General features: G+C 38.0%; 2 protein-coding genes across 3 annotated transcripts; one reads left to right on the forward strand and one right to left on the reverse strand.

Moving 5' to 3' along the window:
- Positions 1 to 866: 866 nt before the first annotated feature.
- On the reverse strand, positions 867 to 4,575 carry taf5l (TATA-box binding protein associated factor 5 like). The gene is made up of 5 exons (XM_005811297.2): positions 4,453 to 4,575; positions 3,632 to 3,773; positions 3,424 to 3,528; positions 2,236 to 2,996; positions 867 to 1,756 (listed from the first exon to the last, which is right to left on the reverse strand). Exons 2-5 carry the CDS (start codon positions 3,768 to 3,770, stop codon positions 956 to 958), a joined length of 1,806 nt encoding a protein of 601 aa, XP_005811354.2. The 5' UTR covers positions 3,771 to 3,773; positions 4,453 to 4,575; the 3' UTR covers positions 867 to 955.
- A 495-nt stretch (positions 4,576 to 5,070) lies between these two features.
- Positions 5,071 to 25,905, forward strand: nup133 (nucleoporin 133). Of its 2 annotated transcripts, XM_005811284.2 has the most exons (25): positions 5,071 to 5,361; positions 6,131 to 6,246; positions 6,741 to 6,844; positions 7,407 to 7,640; positions 7,773 to 7,943; positions 8,829 to 8,984; positions 10,019 to 10,089; positions 11,020 to 11,167; positions 12,324 to 12,474; positions 13,224 to 13,378; positions 14,297 to 14,388; positions 14,552 to 14,715; positions 15,923 to 16,017; positions 16,087 to 16,311; positions 17,164 to 17,286; positions 18,168 to 18,267; positions 18,351 to 18,614; positions 19,402 to 19,535; positions 20,042 to 20,200; positions 21,228 to 21,363; positions 22,363 to 22,481; positions 24,000 to 24,080; positions 24,163 to 24,227; positions 24,814 to 24,902; positions 25,650 to 25,905. In XM_005811284.2, exons 1-25 carry the CDS (start codon positions 5,234 to 5,236, stop codon positions 25,784 to 25,786), a joined length of 3,417 nt encoding a protein of 1,138 aa, XP_005811341.1. In that variant the 5' UTR covers positions 5,071 to 5,233; the 3' UTR covers positions 25,787 to 25,905. The 2 variants fall into 2 exon arrangements, with proteins under 2 accessions (XP_005811341.1, XP_023190410.1); XM_023334642.1 differs by lacking the exons at positions 18,168 to 18,267; positions 18,351 to 18,614; positions 19,402 to 19,535.
- The last annotated feature ends 999 nt before the right edge of the window (positions 25,906 to 26,904 follow it).

The following is a 26,904-nucleotide window of genomic DNA, read 5'->3' on the forward strand; positions in this document are numbered from 1 at the left end:
TCTGGTGACTTTTTGGTTAAAAAATGTTTGTTTTTCTTTCAGTGGGTAGAAAATCCAAATTTTACTCAAGCAAGAGTAGAAATACTTCATAATAAAATTACTCAAGTGAAAGTAACTAGTTACTTCACAACTAAGCCTGTAAGGATGTAGTGGGAACAGAAAATGTACGGGGAACAGAGCTGCTGAAACTTACAAGTTTATTCCAACTGCATCAATAAGCAAGTTATCAATAACGTTGTTTTTGTCCATAGAAAAAAAAAATTCCCCTTTTAATGGCACCAAGCATCCAGATTCCTATGGAACCGAGTGAAAAATGCCCAGAAACTGCCAGGTATTTGTACTTCATCTACAGTATGATAAAAAATACATCAACAATCTGGTTTCACAAGTTTGTAAGAAACAGAAAATCCTTTTTTTGTTGCCGATTGTTTTTGTGCTTTCTTACGATACCATGAAGAACGAGTATTAGAGCCACGTTAAGAAAGTAGAATTAAATTATGAGAATACAGCTTAAATAAAACGAGACTAAAGTCAAAACTACACGAGAAGTTGAAGTATTACAAGAATAAAGTTTACCACAATAACGTCATAGTATTAATAAAGTCAACTTTTTTCTCTAAATATTACGGTTCTTAGACTCGTATTACGACTTTATTCTCAAAATGAGTTTTTATTTTCACATTTTTACAACTTTGTTCTCAAAATATGACTGTTTATATTGTGTGTTACGACTCGTAATGTTACAACATTTTTGTAGGATTCATATTGTATAACTTGTTTCTCGTAGTTTATTTTCATAATGACTTTGTTCTTATTATTACGACTTTATTCTCAAAATGTGACTGTATTCTCATTATTTACATTTACATTATAAACATGCTTCCACGATGTTCCAACAGCACATCAACATGAGTGAAACTTTGTGGAAGTGAAATAGGAGCCGAGTCGTTTGTTGCTACGGCTCGGTTTTCTCCAGCGCCGTTCCTGTGACCAGCAGCAGGTTGCAGGCCATGAACTGGACGTTCAGGACGTTGCTGGTGTTTCCTACGTACTGACCCACCAGCTCGCCGGACGAGCCATCGGCAGCGGGCGCCCCGCCGTGCGAGCTGCGGATGTCCCAGACGCGGACGGAGTTGTCTATGGAGGAGGACGCCACCAGGCTGCTGTCCGGGCTGAAGGACAGGCTGGTGATGCTGTCCGCGTGGCCGCGCAGCTCTTTGAACAGAGTCCCCGCCGCCAGGTCCCACAGCTTCACCCGCTGGTCCTCGCCGGCCGACGCCAGGTACTTCCCGTTCGGTGAGAAGGCGAGCGCCAGCACGGCGCCGCGGTGGCCCGTGAAGAGCCGCACCGACTGGCCCTGCTGGGTGCTCCACAGCCGCACCGTTTTGTCCGTGGAGCCGGTGGCCAGGTAGTTGGAGTTGGGGTGGAACTTGACGCAGTCGACGTCGGACAGGTGGCCGACGTAGAGCCGCAGCGGGTAGGAGCGCGAGAAGGTCCAGAGGCGGGCAGTGCGGTCGTGGGAGCCGCTGGCGAAATAGAGGCTGCAGGGGCTGACGTCCAGGTCCCACACCGGGTAGCCGTGGCCCTGGTACAGCACCGTGTTGGTGAAGCTGCCCAGGTCCCAGTAGCGGATGGTGGAGTCCTCGGAGCAGGACAGCAGGCCGGAGCTGTCGGTCAGGAAGGCAGTGCGATAGACGGGACCGCTGTGGCCGCGCAGCATCTTCACCTCGCTGCCGCAGCCGTCCTCCTCGTCCGCCTGGACGAAGACAAAAAGATCAGGATGCGAATTTCTGAGTTTAAAAAGTCGACAATTTTTAAGAAAAAACATCCAAATTTTGAGGATAATTTCAAACTTTTGAATTTCAAAGTTAAAAATTTGCCAGAAGAAAAACTAAAGCAAAACAAAAAACAAGGACATTTGCTTAGTTTCAAAAGTTTAAAATTTGCAAGAAAAATTTTGAGTTTGAACTTAGAAATGATTATGAAAAACAAAAACATTTCTGAACTCCAAAAATCCAAAATATGTGAAAAGTCTGAGTTTCAAATATGGAAAATTTGTGTCTTCATTTTTGTCTTACTTGAAATTAATCTCCAAATTTCCTGGAAAAAAAGATTCTAAGTTCCGTTTTTATGTATTTCAGTTAATGAAAATTTTCTCTCACTTTCAATTTTAGTTAACTATTGTAATGCTGATCTGAACTCTTAAAGTAAAGACGACTAGTTTTGTCGGCTCACCTCCTCCTCTTGCACGTCGCACGCCAGGTGGATGTACGACACGTCGGCCTGGTGCGGTTTGGCCTTCAGCTTCCTGGCCCGGAGGCTCCACAGTTTCACGGCGGAGTTGTCGAACCCGGCTGCCAGCAGCCGGCTGTCCGGCGAAACCTCCGCCGCGTTCAGCATCTGCTCCGTGTGGTGGAAGGCGTAGAAGCAGATGGTGGTGAGCGACGGAGGGCCTTCGCGGACTTTCTTGATGCAGTCCTGCAGCGCCAGAAGCGCCACCTCGTTCTGCGGGATCCCAGCAGGAACCTCCAACGCCTCGGCTCTGCCCTCGGCTCCGCCCACGCCTGCCCAGGAGCCGGCGTTGGCGGCCGCCATGGAGCCAGCGGCGGCTCCGTACAGCTGGTACTCAGTTCGCCTGGAAGCGGTGACCTCCACCTGCAGGTGTGTGCTGAGTGTCCTGCAGATGGCGCTGTTGTCGTCGCTCTGAAGGTAGCGCAGCAGGTAGCTGTGAGCCGACTCCGTCAGGTGAACCACGTACTTATGCTCCAGGAAAGACCTCAGCTTGGGATTGGCGGCGACGTCCTGCGCCGTGACGACGTGGCGGAGCTGCTCCACCACCGACCGCTGCTCCCCGTCGTGAAGAAAGGTGTCGTGAAAACGGACGTAGAAGCTGTCTACTGCCCCCTTCAGGCCGCAGTGCACCATGTCAAGGTGGAGATAAACGAAGAGCGGGTAGAGGAGGCAGCTGACCTCCTGGGCATAAGAGATTTCTGTTTCTGGTAGTGGAAAAATAGGAAATACTCTCAACATTCAGGATCAAAAAAGGCCTTAAAAGTTCCCATTTAGAGTTGCAACTAACGATTATTTAAGTAATCAATTATTCTTTTCGGGGTTGTTTGCTTGACACCAAATTTGTTAGATTTTTTTTTTAAGTCAGCAGGTGGGGTGTGGTTGCTTTACTAACCTCTTTAAACTGTCACAAATGTCTAAATCTAAACTCTATGGAGGTACATATGTGCCAATATCCTCCTTCACCAGCTCTGTTCACGCCAGAGCTCCTTCTTCTACTGGGTTGAACAGGCACATGAACACTGCTGCCATCTAGTGTCTAAAGGCTTGTTTTGCAGTCAAGCAAGAATAAAGACTATTTGAGAAGTACTGATGTAAAGGATGCTACAAGCAGTCAAAGTGTAGGTGTGATACCTGAGAGAAAGCAGCGGAGCCTGGAGAACTGGACCTCATACTGCTGCGGGTCGGGCTGGCAGGGAGCAGCAGAGACGATGTTGGCACAGCCCGACTCTGTCTGCACTGCTCACAATGAGGAGGAGAAGCAGAAGAGGAGGAGGAAAGCACTTTAGTTACATTATGATGATTGTATTTTAAATAACGGCCAAAGAAAGAATGAGCTCACCAGTCAGACCAGCAGCCAGCTCTTCGGTGGACTGGAAGAGTTTGGCTCCTTTCAGGGAGCCGTCAGTATCCACATACTGTCTTCTCTTCAGGTACTGAGCCACAGCGTACTGGATCTGCTCGGCCCGGACCCGTTTCATGACCTGACAGGTACAAAAACATCAACACTCAGGCCTCCAAATCCAAGCAGGAAATCCATCATTCTTTGTTACTAATTTATGAGGAGTGTGTTCTAAAACCAGCTGGAATGACTGAGAGTACGGCAGGGCAGTATGGATTTAAAATAAACTATTTTTCGAACCAGATCCCATTTTAAATCTTTTTTTTTTTCCTTTACAATCTAACCGAATCATAATAAAGCTAGCTGTTTAAATCAATTGTTTTTGCGTTTTTATTAGATGAATTTGACTAGATAAATAGGCTAGTGTGTGTTTTGTCTGATAAACCAAAACTTATACTAAAAAAATGCTTCCACTTAAAAATACTAATCTGGTTAAATTTAAGTCACATTTTTAGTTTTCCTAAAAACTCCTCCAATTTAGAAACTAGAATACATAAACTATTCAAACCTGGACTAAAATATTCTACACTAATGAGAAAATATTTAAAACCCAGTTTGTGATGTGCAAAACCGTTACTTTGTCTTTTATTTTACTTTGAAAAATCAAAAAGTCTTAATGCTGCTGCGACGCAACGCTGTCAGAACGTTAGATGGAGCTAACCGGCTACTTTAGCTCCGTTAGCAGCGGTGCTAACGGTAAAGGCTTTTCATGGGAATATGTTTCATTCTGAATCACTGCAGGCTACAAAACATCTACTCACTGCATCTTGTCGTGTTATCCTCAGCCGTCAGATCATATAAGCAAGGCGGTCTAGTTTAATCCAGATTCTAACTGAACGAATATTTCTACCTTTCATTGCCGCGCCATCATGGATTATCTTCTTTTAAACTAGCTGACAGTTAGCGAACTGGCGTAATTTCGCATCACTGCCACCTACAGTCTGGACTGTAAAACAACGCACTTTCTCCAAAATGTTTACAAAGGGGACGTATATTCTACTTTTTAGCACTTTTCAGTCGCTGCAATTTTTTATTGGATGAATTATTATAAATTAGCTTTTAAACAAACTTTTAAATAGAAATGAACACTTGAGACACTGTGTCTGAATTCCAGCTGTACTTTTAAATGTACTTTTAAATTGAATTACTCACTCAAGTTAATTTTTCGTTTATATCTGAAACGTCTAATCACACAAATAGCACGAGTTTATATTAAAAAAAAACACGTATTGGAATAAAATTGTTAATGGTATTCTAATTTGTTGAGATGACCATATTCTCTGTTGCGATAAATCAACTCCTTCCACGGCCACTAGAGGGCTCTCTGTGATGATTTGAGTTCTGTTCTGGTCACGTGGTTGTTGAGTGATGACGTTCAATCATCGCGACTGAACCGCGCGTTGTTTGGAGAGTGCTGTGTTGAAGAGCGGTTGAATTGATCTTTTTCGCCGTTTGATGTGGATTTATTCGGTCTGCTGTTTTGTGTATTGATCATCAGAACTCTTTATAGACTATTGAACAGTTCGGAGTCCAGGCGCAGGCATGTTTAGCCCCCGCACCGCCCCGGGCTCCGGCCGCAGGCACCAGGGCAGAGTTACTGGGAGGAAAAGCGTCTCTGGGTCGGGTGGTGGGTTTATGTTTTCCCCGCGCAGGACGCCTATGACGGCGAGGTGAGTGGACGCACACTGAACACAGGCTTTGTTGTACTGTAGTTTTATATTTCCACTTTAAAGTAAAAAACCCCACACATTTGTACGTCCTTGTTTCCTAGGGAACTCGAGTAAACAAAAAGCACATGCAGTCATATAGTTACCTGCTTTTAAAACAATAAAAGCCCATTTTAGCTGAAATTTTGGTATTTATGCATAATAAAGTTTACCGTATAAAATCATTGGCTTTTGCAGCCATTCTAGAATATTAATGCAGATGACTAACAAGTAAGCCGTTCACGATAAAAAAAAAATTCTGGACGATAAATTGTTCCAGAAGTTATTGCGATAAATGATAATATTGTTGTTTTGAGAACATTTTCAAGTAATATAATAGTAACAATGTACTAACGCAAGAACACATTCCCAAAGGTCAATAAACTTTAAATTCTGCCTGTAGAGCTTTTCATTTGGAATTTATTTATTATTGATTGTCTTACACGCTCTCTGTATTGTGCACAATATACAAATAAACCTGATTGAGTGATTTCATCTAACAGTGCTTGGAAATAAATTTTCCCACAACAAGAGCGAAGAAATAGTCAAGAGATCTCAAACTTTGGTGCTGCATTTTAGTTAAAAAATGGCAGTCCAGCTCAATCAACACTTTTCCTTCTGTCCTCTGCAAATCGTTAAAATCCACATTTTATCAGAAACTAACACTTTATGTTATTATCCTGTTGATTATGCTAAAAATCCAGTCCTGATGTGTGTAATCGCTCCTCGTCAGGTCGACGCCCACTCGAGTGCAGAACCACACTGTCACTGAGACGGTTTACTACGACGTTCAGACGTTTGGTTCGTCGCTGCCTGTCAAAGTGATGGAAGCTCTCACCACGGCTGAAGGTGAGAAAAGCGTCATCCCTGATTGGAGGGAAAGAAACAGGAATGCTCTATCTATAGTTAAAGCCATAAAATTACACACACCTTGTTGTTTTTCTCACCATCTGTAGTGAAATCAGACCAAGCTTTTCTTTCTTTTTTTTAGGTCAACTAGAGTTACTAAAATTATATGTATTTATTAAATGTCACAATAATGACAGAATATGTCAGATATTTATGCATTCACATTTCTAAATGTTAATTAGAGATATTTAAGATTAATTGCTAATTTCTTTGAAATGTCACTTGGCGATTCCTACTTTGAGCTATTCTTAATTTCGCTCTCAGAAATGTTTTTAAGTGTTGTTTTAATTCACCAAATAAATGTACAAAACATTGATGCATTTACATGCTGAAATAAATCCAAATTTTCAGTTTGGTGTGTTAATAAACAGGGGAAATATTAAAGTTTTATTTTTTTCCACTATTGTTTTCTAAGTCATTTCTGGTTCTTCTAGCTGACGACCCAATCTCAGTTAAGGTGAACGAGAGCGGCTGGGCCTGGATGGTTTGTGGAGAGAGACTAATAATCTGGAAGATCTGCCAGACTGCTGTAGCTAAGGTATGATAAACCAGATCAGTAGGGCGGGGCGATAAACCAATCTTATTGGTCCTTGAAGACTCAATTTTTGTGAAAAAAGATCTACACAAACTGAGCTGCTAATCCCAATAAAGCTTTTTTTCTCAACAAAACAACTTTTTTATCGTAATTTTGAGACGTTTTTACTGGTAAAATTGCATCATTATTCTGCTAATATTTTGATTATAATCTTGTAATTAAACATTCTTGTAGCCTGGCTCTAATACTGCACTGTAGTGGTTGAAATAAAATCCACTTTTTAAAAATATTTTCTTTTTTAGAATAAAGCTAGGAAATTTTTTTTGTGTAAAATTGGATCTTGTATTGAAACTTTTTTTTTTTCATTTAGAAACAAAAGCTAGCAAAAAAAGAGATAAAAATCGGTTCTTGGATGAGCTTTTATTTTGAAGCCATTTCATCCAGCCCTACAAATCAGCATAAAATATGATCTGTTGAAAATGAATAAGTTATAAATAGTTTCTGATGTAGAATAGATTAAGTCTTTTTTAGTTTGAATGAGAATAAAACGTGTGTTTTGCTGCAGCTGTCTGTTTGCAAAGAGCTCCAGCTGCCCAGCAGTGAGTTCACCTACACGGCCGACCTGGTGGCTCTGACGTCGGCCGCTCCTCTCAGGACGGCCACCGTTCAGTCCGTCTCCATCCTCGCCGTAGCTGCAGAAGGAACGGCTCGCTTCTGGCCGAGTCTGGCACACGAGGGGATCTACACAGAGTCGGATGTGAACCTGGGAGATCTTTGCAACTTCGTTGTTGCACTCAGAGTTCGTAAAAAATAGAAAAAGTTTGAAATTATTTGTATTTATCTTGACAGAAATCTTGTTTTTAAGCCTTGTGATGGTTTCTGTCCGGTTCTTCTGCTGCTATTTCAACTTTTTTCCTATTTTCTCTTTAAGGGTGGAAGCTTTGTCTTATCGTCTGTGAAGAATCAGCTGCTGAGAGCGAGCTCGGACTCTTCAGGGAAGCTGCAGTACCGAGCCCTGCAGCAGGGTCAGGGGGTTCTGTCCGGGATCGGGCGCCGTGTGTCCAGTCTGTTCGGCATCCTCTCCCCTCCAGCTAACGACGAGGTGAGTTATATTCAGTTTGCAATTCCAGCTAGACGGAGAACGGCAAGATATTTTACACCCCAAAATAACATTAGATGAACTGGATCCTTTGGGGTTTAGACATTTTTGATGTCCCAGTTTATTCTGAACTTTTTTTATTATTGCTTTTGTTTTCTTTTTTATTTAAATAATGTGTACAAACCTCAACATATAAAAGAAGGGGCTCAAAATAAATTAGTAGGATGAACAACTACGTAGGCCTGTCGCAATAAGTGATAAATCAGTTAAATTAAAACAAACTCAATTATTTCTATTTGCATGATTTATTGTTTTTCTCCTTCTACCACAAACAAGATGATAAAAAAATCTTCAATCTGGTGTTTTGGTCTCAACTAGACATTTTATTGAAGATCAATTTTAAATAATTCATTTTATTTGTTGTTTCTGTTATTTTGTTTATTTATTTTGGATATTTAAAATGTCTTCTAGATCCAGTATTAAATGTTCCTTCGAATTTAAAGTTTATTAATCCTTGAGAATGTTTTGTTGCATTATTATGGCATTAATATTATATTACTTGAGAATGGTCTCAAAATAACAATATTATTGTTTATCACAATAACTTCTGGGAAAATTTATTGTCCAGCAACATTTGTTATAGTGACAGGCCTACACCCCTCCCCCCACACACAAAAAAAGATTTCAACACAAAAAAAATCAGAATTGAGCATCAATACCTGCTGTGTTAGTGAAGCCTAAAGTGAAGTTTCAGAAAGTAAAGTTTCAAAATGTTGTTTCAAATGCAAACCAACACTCTGGATCTGGAAAAACCTTGAAAACTCCCAAAAATCTGTCCAGCATCAGTAGTTGAACTGCATATAAATCATCCTATAAATGTCTCCGCAGCTCTACAGCGTCCTGTGGGTGGAGGGAACCAGCTGCTTGTACTCGCTGACCAGCTCCACTGTGAGCAAATGGGAAGTGGACGACAGCACAGAGCACCAGATCTTCAGCTGGGACACCAGGAAAGCTCTGACTGAGAGCATCGTAGATTCAATCTGGGTCAGTAAGAACGCAACGTGTGTTGCAGTGAAATGGCTGAAAGCAGATTCGAACTACTGCTGGAGTCAGGAATCCAACTGGGACTGTATTTACAGATACTGCAGATGTTTTTGTGTTCTTTTCTAGAAAGAAAAGACAATAAATATATCCTAAAAAGTGGCTTTTATTTCAATCAGCCCTTCTTCTGCGAGTTGTAGGATGGAGTACTACAACGAAAATTGAAAAAACCAGAAACAAACATTACATTTCGATGAATTTCAAATATGTTGGTCAATGTTTCATTTATTATGGTACAGAGTAAACTCTAAACAGATGGGTTTTTAGCCTTGATTTAAAGGAACTCGGTGTTCCAGTTTTCTGGAAGTTTGTTCCAGATTTGTAGTCCGTAGAAGCTGAATATTAGCAGAATAAAGATGCCGTTTTACCACAAGAACGTCTTAAAATGAAGAGAAAAGTTGTTTTAAAGAAAAGAAATTGTAGATTTATCAAGATCTGACATGACCAGATAAGTTTGTTTGTTTTTTCTTTTTGAAATACTCAGTTGTTGCTCAATAATTTCAAAGTCCTGCTACCAATAATAATGTGATACAGATTAAGTATTTCTTTATCTTAATTTAACTTCAGAAGATTCTCAACATTATAAATTTTGGCTACTCTTGTTAGTTGGAGTTCTAGTAATACTTCTTCTTCATTCTTCTTTTATGAATTTATTCTCATAATTTCAAAAAATTTAATCCTAACCTAGCCCTAATATTCAAAGTCTAAATAAATAGAAACTGTAAAACAAGATGGCGGCTGACACCACTCTGAAATATGGAAACTCAAAGACTGAACTGGTGAAAATAATCTCAATTTTCTAAAAATTGAATCTTCAAAAGCCAAAAATTTGATTAATAATATTGATTTATCGCCCAGCCTTACTCAAAACTAAGGCCTTAATAAAATTGCTAAATACTATTGTTATATTATAGGAAGCTGCATGTTTAAAGCAAACATTGATTTTTCAGAAAATGTGACTGAACTTTTTCCTCCAGGGGTCAGAGAGCAACTATGAGGAGCTGAAGGAGGGAGCGAACGTCACATACCTGGATATGAAGTCGAGCCAGTGAGTGGTTTCGTCTTTCTGTCTGAAAGGGAATGAAAAACATCAGGCTGATGAGGAGAAATCATTTCAGTCCAGTTTTATTGTGACTTGTGTTGATTAAAATGCAGCTAAAGAACAAAATCAGAGCAGTACACAGACAGGTGTCAGGTCGCTGCACCTTAATGCAAGAGTTTCTTGCAAACTAGATGATAAGAGAGGAAAAATGAAGGGAAGGTATAAATAAGTGTTAACTTGTTTATTATGAAGACAAGAAAGCAATTTGTGTGATTCAGAAATTCAACATTAACAGGTTTTAATCTCTTTTCTTAGAGCATTAATGTCTATGTTTCTTGTTCTGTGAATACTGAATTTAAGCAATTTTAAAAGCAGATTTTAGCAGATATTTTTGTAAATATAATTTCCAAGCTTCTGCGTCTCCCCCACTCAGCTCCTTCAGACTAGCCAGCAGCAATTAGCAAACACCTGGTGGACCTGAGCCTCAGAAAGCTCATTGTACGAGCTGCTTCTCATTGAAACAGATAAAAATGTTGTAAAGGTTTAATAGAGGAGCCGTGTTGTGATGACTTCCTGTAGCTTCAGAAAGAGCAGGAGTTTCTTAAAGAGACAGATGCCCAATTTCAAGGCATTAAACTACAAAGTCAAATTTCTTTTAAGTCATATTTGATATATACAAAAATTTTATAACAATTATTTGCCTGATTGTGCTATAAATCGGCACTATGTGCCTGGAAAACATTTAATCCTGCCTCTTTAATGTAGCATCTTGTGTTTACAGTGACTTTTTCTTATCGTTTTGGCCGACTGTTGATGCTCTTAAGCACTAGACTCCCCGTTGCACCTTGTAAATCAAATAACTGACACCCTGAAAATTTGATCTCCGTGCCCACCGTATGATGTCTAAATCCCAGACCCTATTGTGCATGTCTCCAGACTCGGCCTGGTGGTTTTGGCTGCAGCCTGGCATCCATCAGATTCGCCCTGCCTGGCTTATTTCTGCCTGGTCACCCTGCAGGAGACCGGAGACACAATTTCTGACCAGTTCACCGTGGAAGTGACCAAGTACAGCTGTCCATTCCAGGTCAGTGTCCATCCTGCTCCGACACGCTTCAAGAACTTAATTTTTACATTCTGGAAAATCAGTATAAAATGATAATCTTCCACTCTTATGTTAATATTCTGAGACTTTTATAGTAATAAAACAGAAAAGCCTGAAAAAAGATGGAAAACATTACAAGCAGATACAAATTTATTATAGAATATCTAAAAATACACATTTCTCAACCTTATTCACTGCAGAAACACCAGATCTCATTTCTTGTGCAAATATCTTATTACATTTGAAATAAGACAAAACTAATTTATCTTTGCATCAAGATATGAGCTTCTTTTAAGTTAAAAAATTCTTAATATTTATGAAAAAGTACTAGTTCAACTGGCAAATAAATTTACTTATAACAAGACAATTTCTCCATGCTATAAGTGAAATAATCTGCCAATAGAACTGATCATTTTTCATCAAACAAACTTCTATATCTTGCAGATAAGTTTTAATTCACGTATTTGAATGTGTTTTTGTCACTTTTTGTTAAAGTAGTATTTATGTAGACTAAAAGGTACACATTTTTTTATTTTACCCATTTATGTATGCATTTATTTAACTTTTGCTTGCTACTTTATTTGTTCTACTTTGTAGATTGCAAGACCTTGACACCAATGTTGTCGATGTCTGGTTATTTTTATTTTTATTGTAGCATTGTGATATTTATCTTTGTGTTAAAAGATCCTCTATGTAATGTTATTTGTTTGAAATAAAGTCAGTTGGTGGAATCCACTAACTCACTCTTTGGTTACCTAGCAACAAGTAACTTGCTCACTCTTTGGTTACCTAGCAACGGGTAACTGGCGCAGCAGAAGTTTCAGGTTTGGTCTCTGTGACTCATAACTGCCTAAAAATAAGAAAAAACAACCATGTGGAGTGAAAACTCCCGATAAAACAGGAAAGTTTACGCTACCAGTTTAGCAATATTCAGGTATTTAAAACAAAGTGCTAATTAATAATTATCTATAGACTGATATGAAATGCTTGTATTGTGATTCGTTTCTCTGCCTTATTGCCCAGCCTGGGTTTTATTCTCCACTGATGTAGTCTTTATAACGGGGTAAAACACATTTTGAAATAATAGTTTAAGTTTAAAGGCCTTCTGTTTATTCTTGACTCTGTGCGGTTCCATCAGAGCGAGGAAGAGCTGCAGGCCACACGCTTTGTGCTGCCCGATCCACCTGGTACCACCGCCGTCCTGTACAACAAGGAGATGGTGTCGGCCTGCTCAACCGGCACCAGCAGGGCGGCGCTACCAGATGAGAAAATTAGCTTCAACTCACCAGGTAAGACTCATTTCTTTCCCCTCTTATATAAACTTATATAAAAAAAAATCATCCAACTGAAAAATGTTAAATTCTTGAAGGAAAGAATATTGATGACATCTTTGCTTTGTTTTGAGTTTTATGACATTATTAGAAGAGAGACTAATGAGAGCTTATTAAAATATTAAATTATCTACTCTTGCCTATTCTGCAGACTATTGTTAAAAATAAATATTTTATATATTTCTTTGTCGTTATCAGACAGAAGTACAGATATAAATGTGCAGATAAAGAGAAGTTGTTAAAAATATAGTTGTTTTGATCAGGATTTGACTTTGTGTTGTTTCTCACCACGGTAACATAAAAGGGATTTAAAGGGAAACTGTTATGAAAAATTAATATTTAGCATGTTTTTGTTTTTCTATTTAGGTTTTTATTTCTTCTAAAAATAAACCCCAGATGCTTGAAAAAACACACCAAGCCGTTTTCTGGAAATATGTTAACGGTTTTCGTGGAAAATTAGCCATTTCAAAAACCTACTGATTATTAAGTCACACTCAACATGCACTGAGCCGTTACCTAGCAACTACAACCAAACTCAGCCTGTTGCCTAGCAACCTAAGCTGAGCTCCAGTTCATTTGGTCAGCTTGTTCTAATGCTGTATGAGCTGTACAATGGCTACTGGAAAAGAAAAGTGATGCGACGAGTGTAGGGAAAGGCATCAATGTGGGGTTTAAGTATAAGCAAACAAATGTGTCTGTCTGTTCAGGTGATGGCATACGTGGAGGAGGCTGCTGCTCCAACCTGCCGGTATTTTTCTCCCAGAACAGTGGACTGGTAGCTGTGGTGGCCAGAGAGAGCGCCTCCATCCTTCCAGAGACCATGGAGGATTCGCTGTGCTCCTCGCTGGCTGCAGCGCCCGAGGTAAAACGACCAAAACACAATCCAATGATCGATATCTCTGAAGGTTTACACCAAGGAAGGATGCGTCTAATTCAGTTGCAGCATGCTACTGAAATATAACTTTATTCTTCTGGATGTTTTGCAGCCGGATGTTTCTTGCATTAAAGTGTTTTGAAGCCTTAGTATGTAACTATGTAACTTTTATGAAGATATTTTTGTACTAGTTTAAAACTGTCACCGTGACATGATAGTATAACATATCTACCGCAATAACAAATTTTGCTGGACGATAAATTGTCCCAGAAGTTATTGCGATAAATGATAATATTGTTGTTTTGAGACCATATTCAAATAATATAATGGTAATAATGGCTTAATAATGGAAGGACCCATTCTCAAAGATCAATAAACTTTAAATTAATAAACATTTAACTCTGGAACTGGATGACTTTTTAAATATCCAAAATAACAGAAACAACAAATAAAACGACTTACGTAGTATCTGTAAACAAAATTGTCCTTCAAAAAAGCAGCTAGTTGAGACCAAAGCACCAGACTGAAGACTTTTGTTATCTAGTTTTTGGTAGAAAAGAGAAAAACAATAAAATATGGAAACGGAAATAATTGAGTTAGCTTTAATTTATCATTCAATTAATTGATTTCTTTTTTATTATCTTATTGTTATTATATCTCCTCCACCTCTTCCCTGTCAGCTGGAATTACCAAAATTATTTCTACTTGCTAAAATTCGCAATAATGAGAGAAATAATAAGTCTGATTTATTTACGCACTAATGTCTTCTGGCTCTGTGTGCCTCCAAACAAACCCTCTATCGCACCGTTTGAGATGTGAAACACTGATTAGAAGCAGGGAAACCTGAAGTAAAGAATTTGGATTGAATCATTTAATCACTTTCTTGATATAATTTTTTTTTTCCAGATTTCTGCCATGGAAACACCAACCAGATCAGAGCCCGTTGCTCAGGAGGACAAAACCAAACTGCTGAAGGCAGCTTTCCTCCAGTTCTGCCGGTATGTCGCTACAAAACAACTATTTCTTACCAACTAATTTCTTTAGATTTTAGTATTCACTGCAGTAATCAGCATTACTGCATGGATCTGCTTTAAAGTAAAATAAAAAACTGCAGTCATAATAGAATATTAGTGTGATTCCTGTGTTTTCCTTCTCGCTCAGTAACGACCTGGTTGGCGCCCAGACGGTCACAGACGACCTGTTTGCTGCCGACGCTGATGGAGAGGAAGGAGCTGAGCTGGACGCCGTTGTGGTTCAGATCAACCTGGAACTGGTGGACGATTACCCGGCGTCAGACCCTCGCTGGGCCGAGTCTGTCCTCGGCGGTGAGGCGTGCTTTCCATCTTAAAAACTTCATATGGTCCCAATTATTAAACAACCGCTACACATTACATTTAGTGAAATACCATCACTAAATTTATTCAGCAACTACATCAAATATGTTGATCAGTGTTGCATGTACTGCTAATCAAAGGCAGCTCTAATCAGGTGGGTTTTTAGCCTTGATTTAAAGATACTCAGTTTTTCAGCAGTTTTGCTGTTTTCTGGAAGTTTGTTCCAGATTAGAGCAGGATAAAAAGTGAGTTCTGCTTCTCCATGTTTGGTTCTGATTCTGGGGAATCAAAACTTTTGTCAATATTTTGTTAATGTCAAAAACACACAATTTCTCGATTGCAGTGTTTCCATCAAATAAAAAACGCAAGAAAAATCACATGTGAATTAGTTTGTTTGTGCAATAAGTCATTAAAAAACATCCAGCGCCATCATCCTCCAACTACTTCCTGTGGACTTTTTTGTCATTTCCTCCAGTAGTCATCCGGCTGATGATCACGACTCGTGTGATACAAAAAAACTGTTTCTATTGCAGTTTTGTGAAATACAGTAATTTCAATACAGCCAAAAAAAAACACCTCATCCTAGCGCTTGCTGTATTTTCATGAAGTCAATTCACTGTTGTAATTTCAATATACACAATTATATGGTCAATGGAAACATAGATGGAGTAGACCAGAACCAGAAGACCTGAATAATCAGGAAGGTTTTTAATGTATTTATGTATTTTAACAACAGTATTTTATTTTAGCAGCAGCATTCTGGATCAGCTGCAGCTGTTTGTTAGATTTTTTTAGGCAGACCTGTGAATAGAATAGAATAGAATAGAATAGAATAGAATAGAATAGAATAGAATAGAATAGGAGTACTTTATTCATCCCAGCAGGGAAATTACTTCGCAGTTACAGCATAGAGACAAGACACAAGAAGAAACTGTTGCAGAAATCAATTTGACTAAAGATAAACACATGAATGAGTTTCTCTAGATTTAGTTGGGACATTAGTCCTCTAATCTTAGAGACAGTTTTCAAGTGATAGAAGACCGACTTTGTAACTGCCTTTATGTGACTCTGAAGCTTCAGGTCTCAGATTTCAGGCCTGATCTTTGGTTTCCAGCTCTAATAACTGAAGCTGAAGATGGATCTTCTTTAGGCCCAAAGATAATAACTTGAATTTCATTTTTTTCTTTGGTTATTTCAGAGAGTGCTGGTTTTCCTCTCACGTCCCTCATCATCCTCCACCAACTGGAGGACAAGATGAAGGCTCACTGTTGCTTCATGGACTTCCTGCTCCAGGTATCCTAACTCCGTTCCTCCTCTTCCATGTTGGGTTTCTTCACGTCTCACGTTTGACCTGCGGATCAGGTGGGCCTGCTGGACCGACTCAGCCAGGTGACGGTGAGGTCGTCTCCCATGGCAACCCGCCTGCTGCTGTGCGAGCACGCTGAGAAGCTGCAGGCGGCCATGGTGCTGAAGAACCACCACAACAAACACGCTGAGCTGGTGAACCGGGCCATCAACGTCGCTCTGCAGCGAAGCAACACCGCGGTGCCGCCCAGCCTCACGGCGGCCGACGTCTTCTTCAGGGAGGTGTGTGTCTGAGGAACTGCTGTTTGGCCGCCGGATGACATTTTAATGATGCAGCGCAGGGTTGCCCAAAGTGAGGCCCGGGGACCATTTGTGGCCTTTGGACTGATTTTGTGCAGCCCCTGACTGCAATTTAAAAATGATTCAAATTTGTCCCGTAGATGCAGATGGAGAGTTTTAATTTGTTACCAGCGGAAAATTTGTTACAGACCTCTTTTTTTTTTTTTTACACAGAAACATGTAAAGTACAAGACAAAGTATTTGTGTTTTTATAACCAAGTTTTAATAAAAGGTAATCCAAAATGATTTTTTATTCTTTCCTAAACTTGGCTGAAAAGAGCAAGCGTTTTGAAACAAAATTACCCAAATTCTGTTCTTATTACTGAAAATGTATTCAGTTGAGCCCAAAAGACACTGAAAACTAAATGTTTTTCTGTTAGAACAGCAAATGGCATATTATCATCTTTGTTGAAGAAAAGAAAAATCTTTCAAGACACTCAGAACTTTTGAGAGTAATCTCAGGAAGGAAATTTGCTAGGAAAAAAAAATCTCGTTTTCAGATTAATATCAGAAATTTCCACCAAAAAAAATCTTTTAAACATTTTTCTAAAGAAATTTTTCCAAGTTTTCCAGAAAATTTCTGATATTAGTCACTTTTTTTGGTGAAAATTTGCTCCTGATACACAGTTGTAAAAAATCCCTTTCGGGATTTGGACCTACAGTAAATATTGGGCCACTTTATTTGGTTGATTTTGATTTTTTGTATTTATTTTTTGGGCCGCCATTACTTTTGAGTCTACAGTTTTGGCCCACGGCTAAATGTTTGGACGCCCCTGATGTCGCGTTTTTCCCCAGGTGTCTCAGATCTCCTTGTTGTTCGACTGTCTGGTGGAGGAGGAGGAGCGGATCCTGAAGGAGAACCCGGTTGACTCAGAGCAGTGGGCTGACGTTGTGCTCACAGTTAACAACATACTCAAGGTAAACGCATCACTAGTTCACAGCTAGTGCCGTCGCAGTGAGAAATAAATCCATTAATCACATGATAAATAAAAATTTAATCAATAATTTCCATTTGCATGATGTATTGTTTTTCTCTTTTCTCTCTTTCTGGATGATAAAACTTCAGTCTGTTGCTTTGGTCTCAAAATTGTCCTTTTTTTGAAGATCCATTTTGTTTGCAGATAACTCGTTTTATTTGTTGTTTCTTTTGTTTTGTTTAATTATTTTTGAATACTTAAAATGTCTTAAAGTTCTAGGGTTAAATATTAATTAGAATTTAGGGGTGAAAAGGGCGTGCCGTGGTGGCGTAGGGGATAGCGCGACCCACATTTGGAGGCTTCAAGTCCTCGACGCGGCTGTCGTGGGTTCGACTCCCGGACCCGGCGACATTTACCGCATGTCTTCCCCTCCTCTTCTTCCCCCTTTCCTGTCAGCCTACTTTGTAAAAAGGGACTCTAGAGCCCACAAAAAGAACCCCTGGAGGGGTAAAAAAAAAAAAAGAATTTAGGGGTGAAATTTCAACCTCTTAGCTCAAAGGCCATTACCTTAGGTCAAAGGTTAAAGCCCGCTCTGAGTTCCCAGAGCCGTATACCCTTTACCTCTAAACGCCGCCTCCTCTGTAACTTTTTAAATACTTTTAAAAGCAGAGAAAATATATGAAAAGTGAACAAATTCTAAGTGGTAAATATTTTTGGAGTTTTTTGCATAGCAAAACTCCATAAATTGAGTTATTTTGTGCTCTTTGATCCTGAAAATAAGCATCTTGTAGCTAATATTTATGCCTGACATCATTGCACCATGTTGGCACCTTTGTTCTTTATGCAAAAATATAAATCAGAAAACTTGTGGTCTGTGTGCAGGACATGCTTCAAGCTGCAGGTCAGTACAGAGAGACAAAAGCCTCCATGTACAGAGCTTCAGAAAATGCATCTGCAGAGCCAGAATATATTCCATGGACGGGTAATATACCAAAGCGACGTATTGATTTAACATTAAATAATAATTAAATATTGAACAGTTTTCCCCCACCCCGTTCCCTCTAGCTTCAGGCGGTGTAGGAGGCGTTCGCACCGTCCTTTCTCACCAGCACGAAATCATCCTGCACTCTGTCTACCCTCACGCCGACTCAGAGTTGCGCAGCGCCCTCTGTGAGCAGCTGGTGGCGCTGTTGGACATCTACCTAGGTGGCTATGTGGCCCAGTTGTCCTCCCTGCAGAAGCAGGGGCCCCTGGGGGCCCAACAAGAGCGCTACGACGGCCTGGAGATGGAGTACAGCCAGCTGCGCTCAGAGCTACTCAGCCCTCTGTGTGAGTGGAAGACGCTAAGCTTTGACAATCTCTTACATCAGAGGCGCCCAAACATTTTTCCTTCGAGTCGTTGAGTTGAAACAGGGCTGGACAATAAATCAATAACGATATCTACCGCGATAGACGTGATCAATATCAGCAGATAGTTTGTCTGACAGAATATTTATTATTCAGCTAAACAAACGTTGGTGGTACCAGCTAACTCACTCCTTCTTTGGTTGCCTAGCAACTCACTCATTCTGTGGTTGCCTAGCAACAACCTGCTGAGTAACTGCGCAGCAGCAGTTTAAGGTTCCACCACATTTAACTGCCTAAAAATAATAATATTTTTTTTTTAAAACAACATGGAGGGAAGAGTGTTGATAAAACAGGAATGGTCACATCACCTGTTTGGCAGAGTTTCAGATATTTAAAACAAAAAAATTTGTCAATAATTATTAACATCAACTGATATGAAACACTATGTGTATTTTTTTGTACTTAGTATTTTTTTGTAACAAAAAAAAAAGTTCACATATAAAGTCTGTATCTGCCCAAAATCCTTCGGAAGGCCACTAACGGCACCCGGGCTGCACTTTTTACACCTTACTTGGGTATTATGTTGGAAACGATTAAAGGCCCTGCCCATTTAGCTATCTGCATTGATTATTATAAGCTTTTATTTTAATCATCTAATTAAATATTCAGTAAATTACTTCTTTATTTAAGCATTTAATAAAACTAATGTTTTCAGTAGGTATTTAATTTTGTCCCTTTTGGGCCTCCATATGGATGATGTGTGTTGCAGTGGAGCTCGGTCAGTACCAGTGGGTCGCGGCGCTGGCAGAAAAGTACTGTGACTTCGACATCTTGGTCCAGATGTGTGAGCAAACCGACAACCAGAACCGCCTGCAGCATTACATGGCCAAGTTTGCTGACCAGGTACAGAACCGGTACAGAACCAGCAGATACCAAACCAGGGAGTCCTTTATTATTTAATATGGAAAGGTTTGTAGTTGTGTTGAACATTAAAACACTCGGAATTGTCTTAATCCGTAAATCACTGCCCACTTAATATCTCCTTAAATAAGCTTTCTAAGAGTATATATATTGTTATTATTATTAAGTGGCTAGTGACGGAGACTATATATACAGTATCTTTCATTCTTCCTTCCTTTTTTCCTTCCTTCCTTTCTTCCTTCCTTCCTTCCTTCTATCTTGCTCCTGCTCGTACCAAATGCCAACTCTCCTTGTCCTCTGCTCAATCTGTCATAAAAACTCAGTGAATTTTTTTGATCTCTTTTGCAAATGAAAACCTACAAATTAACTCTGTGAAGAACGGCTAATCCTCATTTCTGAAACAAACAACATCTAAACAAAACAAACATTAAAAACCGAATCCTGCTCACGTAAACAAACTCTTCCTTTGTTTCGCTCTGTTTTTCTAGAACTTCTCTGACTTCCTGTTTCGTTGGTACATGGAGAAAGGGAAGCGGGGGAAGCTGCTGGCCCAACCCGCCGCGCAGCACCAGCAGCTGGCCAGCTTCCTGCAGTCTCACCAACACCTGAGCTGGTTGCACCACATCTGCATCAACGACTTCCAGAATGTATGCAAACCTCTGTTTAATAAACCAACTCTGTTGGATCTTAGCTCAGAATGGGGCTATTCTGGCTTTAACGTCTTATGTAAACTTTGGTTTTCCAGTTTAAAAGGGGAAAAGATCTTTTTTGCTAAATTTCAAGTTGAGTGAAAATGAGTTTGTAAATAGAGTCGGGGCTTTTATTGTTTGGAAAAATGTGCTAACGTACTGTATCTTCAATTAATAACCAAATGAAGTTTTTTTTTAAACTGTATTCAGTTTTAAGATTCACAATATATTGATAATCAGTCGGTTCCCTGTTGGAGAACAAGTTGTGCAAAAAGTACTGAAACATTATCAAGTTGATCATGTGCATTCAAATATTTAGAGAAAGTCACATTAAGTTCAGCTGTACAAAAACCAAATATTCCAGACTTTATCAATCCAGTCCGATTTATAAGGCACATTTAAAAAATAAAAAGTTTACCTAACTTGCTGTGCAGTGGGACAGATAAATCGAGACAAAATAACAATAAAATAAAAATATTGAAAGCAAATAAGACATACAAACGTCTTTTTTTGTAAGCTTAAGTTTATACTTCCATCCATCCATCCATTTTCTGTTCACCCTTTGTCCCTAATGAAATTTATTAAAGTTTATAGCCATAAACTTCAATACATTAATAAAAACTGGTTATGTCATGTTTTTTAATTTCTGTTTTATATGTATGATTTTGCACGTTTTCAATATTATGTTTTATTGTTTTACTTAATCAATATTTCACTTCCTAATACTTTTCAGATATATTGTTTATAAAAGCCCATCTACAGTTAAGTGCTTCTGCTATAAGCACCTAAAAAGACAACAGATATTCTAAAATAGAAAACGGAAAATCAACGCACATTATGTAAAAAGCCACCAAAAAGGAATTTATTTTTAAGAGAAACCTGAAACATCAATATGAGATGCATCCCTAATTTTAATATTTTGTGGGTAGCGTGTAATCTCATGTATATTTCATGTAATCTGTTGTTATAACTTTGCTCCCTGCAGGCCCACAGGACTCTCTACAGTCAAGCCAACAAAGAGACGCGATACTTTGTGAAGAAGAAGACTCTGCTGGCTCTCAGTAAGCTGACGGCGCTGGCCTCAGATCTGCCACAGGATGAGATCAGCAAACAAGTCGATGGTAAAAAAAATATCCACCCTCATCAGACGGTTTTAGACTAAGTTTGTTTAGTACTGACATCCGTCCTGTTCTGTGTTGTAATAAAATACATGGGAGATTGATGTGATGTTACTTTATGTGAGCGTAAACATTGCAGATTAGCTGGATGCTTAGCTGCAGGTTTTCGGCTCAGATTCTTTGTGTATGTTTCAGTTTCTGGTAACAAGATGGAGATTCAGTGTTGAATTGTTCATCCAAAATACATTTCTGACTCTATAAGGCATATTTAAACTGTTATAAGTATGAATTTTATGTTTAAAACTTATGCTTCTTTTACCTTGGGCTGCAACTAATGATTATTTTTGTAATGAATAATTTTATTGTTTTTCTGACGATTAATCGAAAAAGAAAGTTTAGATTTTTCATTTAAACCATTTGAGCTTATTTCACACAGTATTAGAAGTACATTTAAAAGATACATATGAACAAATAATTCATTTTTAAAATAAGAAAATTTAACATTTTCTGTCTAAAATGCAATGACAGCATTTCTTTAGTGTATACTTGATTGTTTGTTGCAAAAGATGCTTCTGCAGCTAAAAAACTTCTAACATCAGCTTATGGAAAAGTTCTGCTCTTTCTGCTTATCAATACTGTATGTGGCTAATCTGTTTGTTTTTTATTTTTTTATTAGCTGATTAGTAATTGGATAGCAAAATTTTCAAAACTTGAATCAGACCTGAAATTCAAAATGTATATATTTTTTGTACAATGTTGACTTAATTACTGCTCTGAATATGTTGTTTTTTCAGCCTATTGCCTTATTTGAATCTGTATTCTCCAGTTAAAATTAACCGATTACGAAATAAGTTGACGAATATTTCAATAATTAACAATTAACTGTTTCAGCCCTACTTTTAGCGTTTATTTTTCTGCATTTCTAGAGAGACAAGCTGTAATAATTAAACATTGCAACCTGTTAAGCTGTAGCTGACAGCGCCATGTCTCTGCCTGACTCAGATATTGTGGAGCAGGAGCGCTTCCTGCTGCATCAGGAGACCCTGCCCAAGCGCCTCCTGGAGGAGAAAGAGCAGAACCTCGATACCATGCCTCTGCTCAATGCTCACAACCTCATACAGGTAAAAATAAAGCACTGATCACACAACTGTCATCCAGGATCAGGTACCGACCAGCTTTAAGCTTTAAACAGAATAATCTGACCAGCTTCTGCCTCACATTTTTTATCAATTTTTTACACATATTGACACATATGCTTGATTTTGCTTCCACTTTTTTATTATTCACAAACAATTAATTGATTTACGACTAATGGTTTATTAGATTAAAGTTAGTTCCAATCGATTAACTAATAACGTCCGCTTATACTTATTTCGGTGTTGTAGTTTGACCGCCATCCAGCAGGGGCGCCGCTGGTCATCCCTAAAGGGAGCCGTTGGTACAGGAATCAAAATGGCGGCGGGGGCACATTAGAACGGGAAAGAGGAACGGTCCAAGCGGAGTCCATTGTGGGATGAAAAATGCACTTTATGCGGTTCTGTTTTGAAATGTAAGCCTTCGACAAGCTCCCTAAGTTTCGCCTTAATAGCTGCTACAAAGCCGAGGGTGTGATGAAAAGCGGTGGAGATAACAGAATGAAAAATTCACCTTTACGGTTGTTTTTAAATAATAAATTTTCTTAATAGCTTCATTACAGTGCACCATCAACTTCTCATTTAAAAATCAATTATGTGCGACGAAGTCGAGGATGTGATGAAAATATAATTTTCCGTTATATTACAGAAAAATTGTAATATAACGGAAAAAATGTGTCTCTAATAAGCACGGTTGATTTTGCGAGCTGTTTTGAGCTAATGCACTTCTTGGAGCGAAGTTTTAGCACATGTTCAAGAACAAAGTTTGACGGTATGTCTGTATGAATATCTCTTTATATGAGAAGTGGAAAAAAAGGTTTCACCTTTATTTGTTTCCTACTTTATTTTTCTTTTCGGCAACTTTGAGATTCCTTTTTTGTTTTATTTTATGAATATGTCCAAGTTTAATAATGTGAGGAAACCCCAATTGTTTGCTTATTCACTATTTAATACATTATACACAAAATAATAATAAAAAAAATATTTGGTATTATATGACAAAATTATCCCTTGATATGTAGAAAGACAGTCGACCCCTTTCATAAAAGAGAACTTAGATTTTTCAGAAAATGGGTGCTTATCAACTAATCGTTAGTCGATGGATAAGATTAGTTAACTTTAGATCAACTATCAGTCATCCCTATTCAAATCAACACTTTAAGTTGGTGTGTTACATATATGTTAAAGAAAATACTCAACATTTTGTTTGTTTTTATTGTGAGAAAACGTTCAAGAGGCTTAAATTACTGTAACAGAGTGAAACAAACAAAAGATCGCAAGTCAGAATGAAGCTCATATAACAGACTGGATCCAAAAATTGGATAAAAAATTGAAAAACATCTGTGATTCACAGGGATGTCGAGATAGATGCACTTTATAGATATATTTAGTTGTCTAACAGAACTGTAAGAATCCGGTGTTGTAGTTCTGCTAAGTGTAATCCAGTTGGGGAAACCTCAGATTATGAGAGATAATTTTCACAGATTAGCATTTCCTTCCCTCCAGCTGTACATCTGTGATGACAACAGGCAAGCCAACGAATACGACTTCAAAAAAGCTCTGGACCTGCTGGAATACATCGATGAGGTAACGTCCTGTTTCTTCTGCACCTCTGGGTGCCATTTTGGATCAGTAGTCATGTAAACGATTTTCTGTGATTTTGTTTCAGGAGGATTCTGTGGACATCGATTCTCTGAAATGTGAAATCTTAAGCAAAGCACTCAGGAGAGACGAGTAAGATCTTCATTTAATTTAAATTATTGAGAGGTTAAATCGGAGGTCGTGTTTCGTTTACTGTGACGCCCACATAATGTAGAGTAAGATTTTTGCTTTTACTTTTTTCACTTTTGTCCATTTGTTATGATGAGTAAGCAGAGCAAAAGCCAGCAGCATCTGATTAACCTTGCAAAAAATTATGCTTTATGAATGCAGAGCAGAGAGAAAAATACCAATTACTCTATCAATTATTCAGTTAATCAATTAAACTGATAAAAAAATTGGCATATTGTGTATATTTCTTTTTAAATTTAACCCTTTTTTTTAGTAATAGAAATGCATTGCAAATGCAAGATGCAAAAAAGCTAATATTTTTTATAAGAAAAACATTTAATTGTCTGAAATGCAATAACATAAGATATATTACTGCGCAGATTGTTTTTAGATTAGCCTATTAATAAATAAATAGCATGAAAAGGAACTCTTGCATTATGGTCACAACTGTCTTCTACTGCCCTCTAGTGGTCATAGATTTCTGTCAGATTTACGTTCTTGTTCTGTAAAATATTTCACAGAATGTGACTTTACCACTGGTTTCTTTCAGCTGGTCCTCTGCTGATGGGAGCGACGATCCTCTGGAAGCAGCTAAAGACAGCATCTTTGTGAAAATCCTCCTTAAACTCATTCAAGAAGGTGAAACACATCAAGTTAGATTATTATTATAGTAAAATGGCATAATCCTTACTTTGGATGTTAGGAACAAATCAAAACTCCTCACTGTTTTCTTTCTTTTTTCTTACTTTATTTCTCTTTCTTTCTCTCTTTTCTTTCTGTCCCCCTTGTTTTTTCTGTTTTCTTTCCCTTGTCTTTCTTTTTTGTTTTTCTTTTTATCTTTTTTCTTTCTTTCAATTAAAAGTTCAACAGAACAAATATATGGGAAAGAAGCACAAATAAACATGCAATATTTTAAACAAAATGATTTGTAAAATAAACCAAAAGGTGTTTAAAAATGTACTAATTTGCCAGTCCATAAGTTTACATACAAACTCTTATTCAAAATTGTAATTCACTACAGTAAATGCATATATCTCCATATATTAATGTACATACACACAGATTAGTATATATTAAATTTTGAAATAACTTTTAACTGTTTATTATTTACTCCTTAATTGTTCTTGAATTGTGCAATATTTTTACTTTGCTTAATTCCGTCTAAGCCAAGCAGCTAAAACTTAAAGTTTTGTGTTAAACTTTCTGATTTAATCGTGTTAAACTTATAGATCAGCAGCATTGGGTTGAATGTGTAGTTTTGATGCAAATATTCATGGATTAGAACAGTCTAATGAATATATAAATTTGCAGTGAATCCAATCTTTTCCTGCTTTAAACACATTTCTTTTATAGAGAAACCTTAAACTAAGTCTCCTTTCCTTCCAGGTGTTCCTCTGCAGACTTACCTGCCTGATGTGAAAGAGCTGCTGGAACAGGACGAGTTGAGCACTTTGAAATCAAAGCCTTACTTTGAATTTGTCCTTCGAGCCAACTATGAACATTACTTTCAGGCTCAGATGTGATGGCTGCTTTTTATTGCAGTTAAGCTTTCTGCACTTCTGTTTGGCCTTACACTCTAATAATGTTCAAGATTTGTATGAGTTTTGTTCTTTTTCTAAATAAATATGTTGGCAATTCTTGATTTCATGCCTGTTTTTTTTTTTGCAAAAACACAAGGAGGGAATGATTTGTAACCTTTTATTTATTTATTAAATGACTATTTCCTGAGAAGAGCATTGAAACTTTGACTTTTCTAAACTTTACTGATGTTTTTCTTGCAGAATCATAAGTAACTAGTTACAGTAATTCAGTAAAAATTTTGTTTACTCAGTTTAGCAAAGGTTATAAGTTCAATATGTACAAGATGAGGTGCAAAATTAGCTATATATGAACCGACATGATCTACTTTCATTGCTTCAAAAATAGATTCCTTCTGACTTCCAACTGTGAAAAATTTTTTAAAAATGGGCTAGCTGAGGCACAGCAGATGTACATTCTGATTTTAGGTGTCTGATTCTACAAAAAAACCTCATTTAAGCATCTTCACACAATAAACTGCCACTTAAGACAAACTTTAAGCAGTTTGTATATAGTTTAAATTTCAAAGGTGAGACAACACAGCCCTGAGGTACTCCAGTTCTGATTGTTTTGAGATCATAGATCTGTTAAATAGTAAATGGACTGAGCTTATTTTGTGCTGTATAAGTATTTCCTTCTGTAATTCTGTGTCCAGAAGACACTCGCCAGCCTTTGTGATTTTCCCTACGAATACTTTTCGTATGCAGATACGATACAGAGAGGAAAATCTAAACTTTTCTGACTCAAATCTGGGAATAAAGTGCTCTTTTTTAGGAATATATGGAACAAACAAATTTAATGTTACACAGATTTTTCAAGGCTTTATGTAAAAAAAAAAAAAATTTCTAAATAATTTTATGGGGAATCTAGTTTATCTAAGTAATGAATATTTCCAACAAATTAAGATCCTGATGAGTTATTTGTCAGATTAAAAGTATCTTTTTAAAATAGCCTTTAAGTAGCTATTAGAGATATTTTTGATTAAGCCCACATTTCTGTTTATAAAACTATTTTGTATTGGTCTGATGTAAGTGGGAAATGATTGTGATTACCAGAAATGAAG

This window comes from Xiphophorus maculatus, chromosome 5 (genome assembly GCF_002775205.1).
Source record: "Xiphophorus maculatus strain JP 163 A chromosome 5, X_maculatus-5.0-male, whole genome shotgun sequence".
Classification (NCBI taxonomy): Eukaryota; Metazoa; Chordata; class Actinopteri; order Cyprinodontiformes; family Poeciliidae; genus Xiphophorus; species Xiphophorus maculatus.

Coding starts and splice junctions, on each gene's coding strand:
- nup133 (XM_005811284.2), top strand. CDS start 5,234: ATGTTTAGCCCCCGCACCGCCCCGGGCTCCGGCCGCAGGCACCAGGGC. Junction 5,362..6,130: donor AGGACGCCTATGACGGCGAG/GTGAGTGGACGC, acceptor GCTCCTCGTCAG/GTCGACGCCCACTCGAGTGC. Junction 17,287..18,167: donor CAGTTAACAACATACTCAAG/GTAAACGCATCA, acceptor GTCTGTGTGCAG/GACATGCTTCAAGCTGCAGG.
- taf5l (XM_005811297.2), bottom strand. CDS start 3,770: ATGAAACGGGTCCGGGCCGAGCAGATCCAGTACGCTGTGGCTCAGTAC. Junction 2,997..3,423: donor GCTCCGCTGCTTTCTCTCAG/GTATCACACCTA, acceptor TTCCACTACCAG/AAACAGAAATCTCTTATGCC. Junction 1,757..2,235: donor GCGACGTGCAAGAGGAGGAG/GTGAGCCGACAA, acceptor GTCTTCGTCCAG/GCGGACGAGGAGGACGGCTG.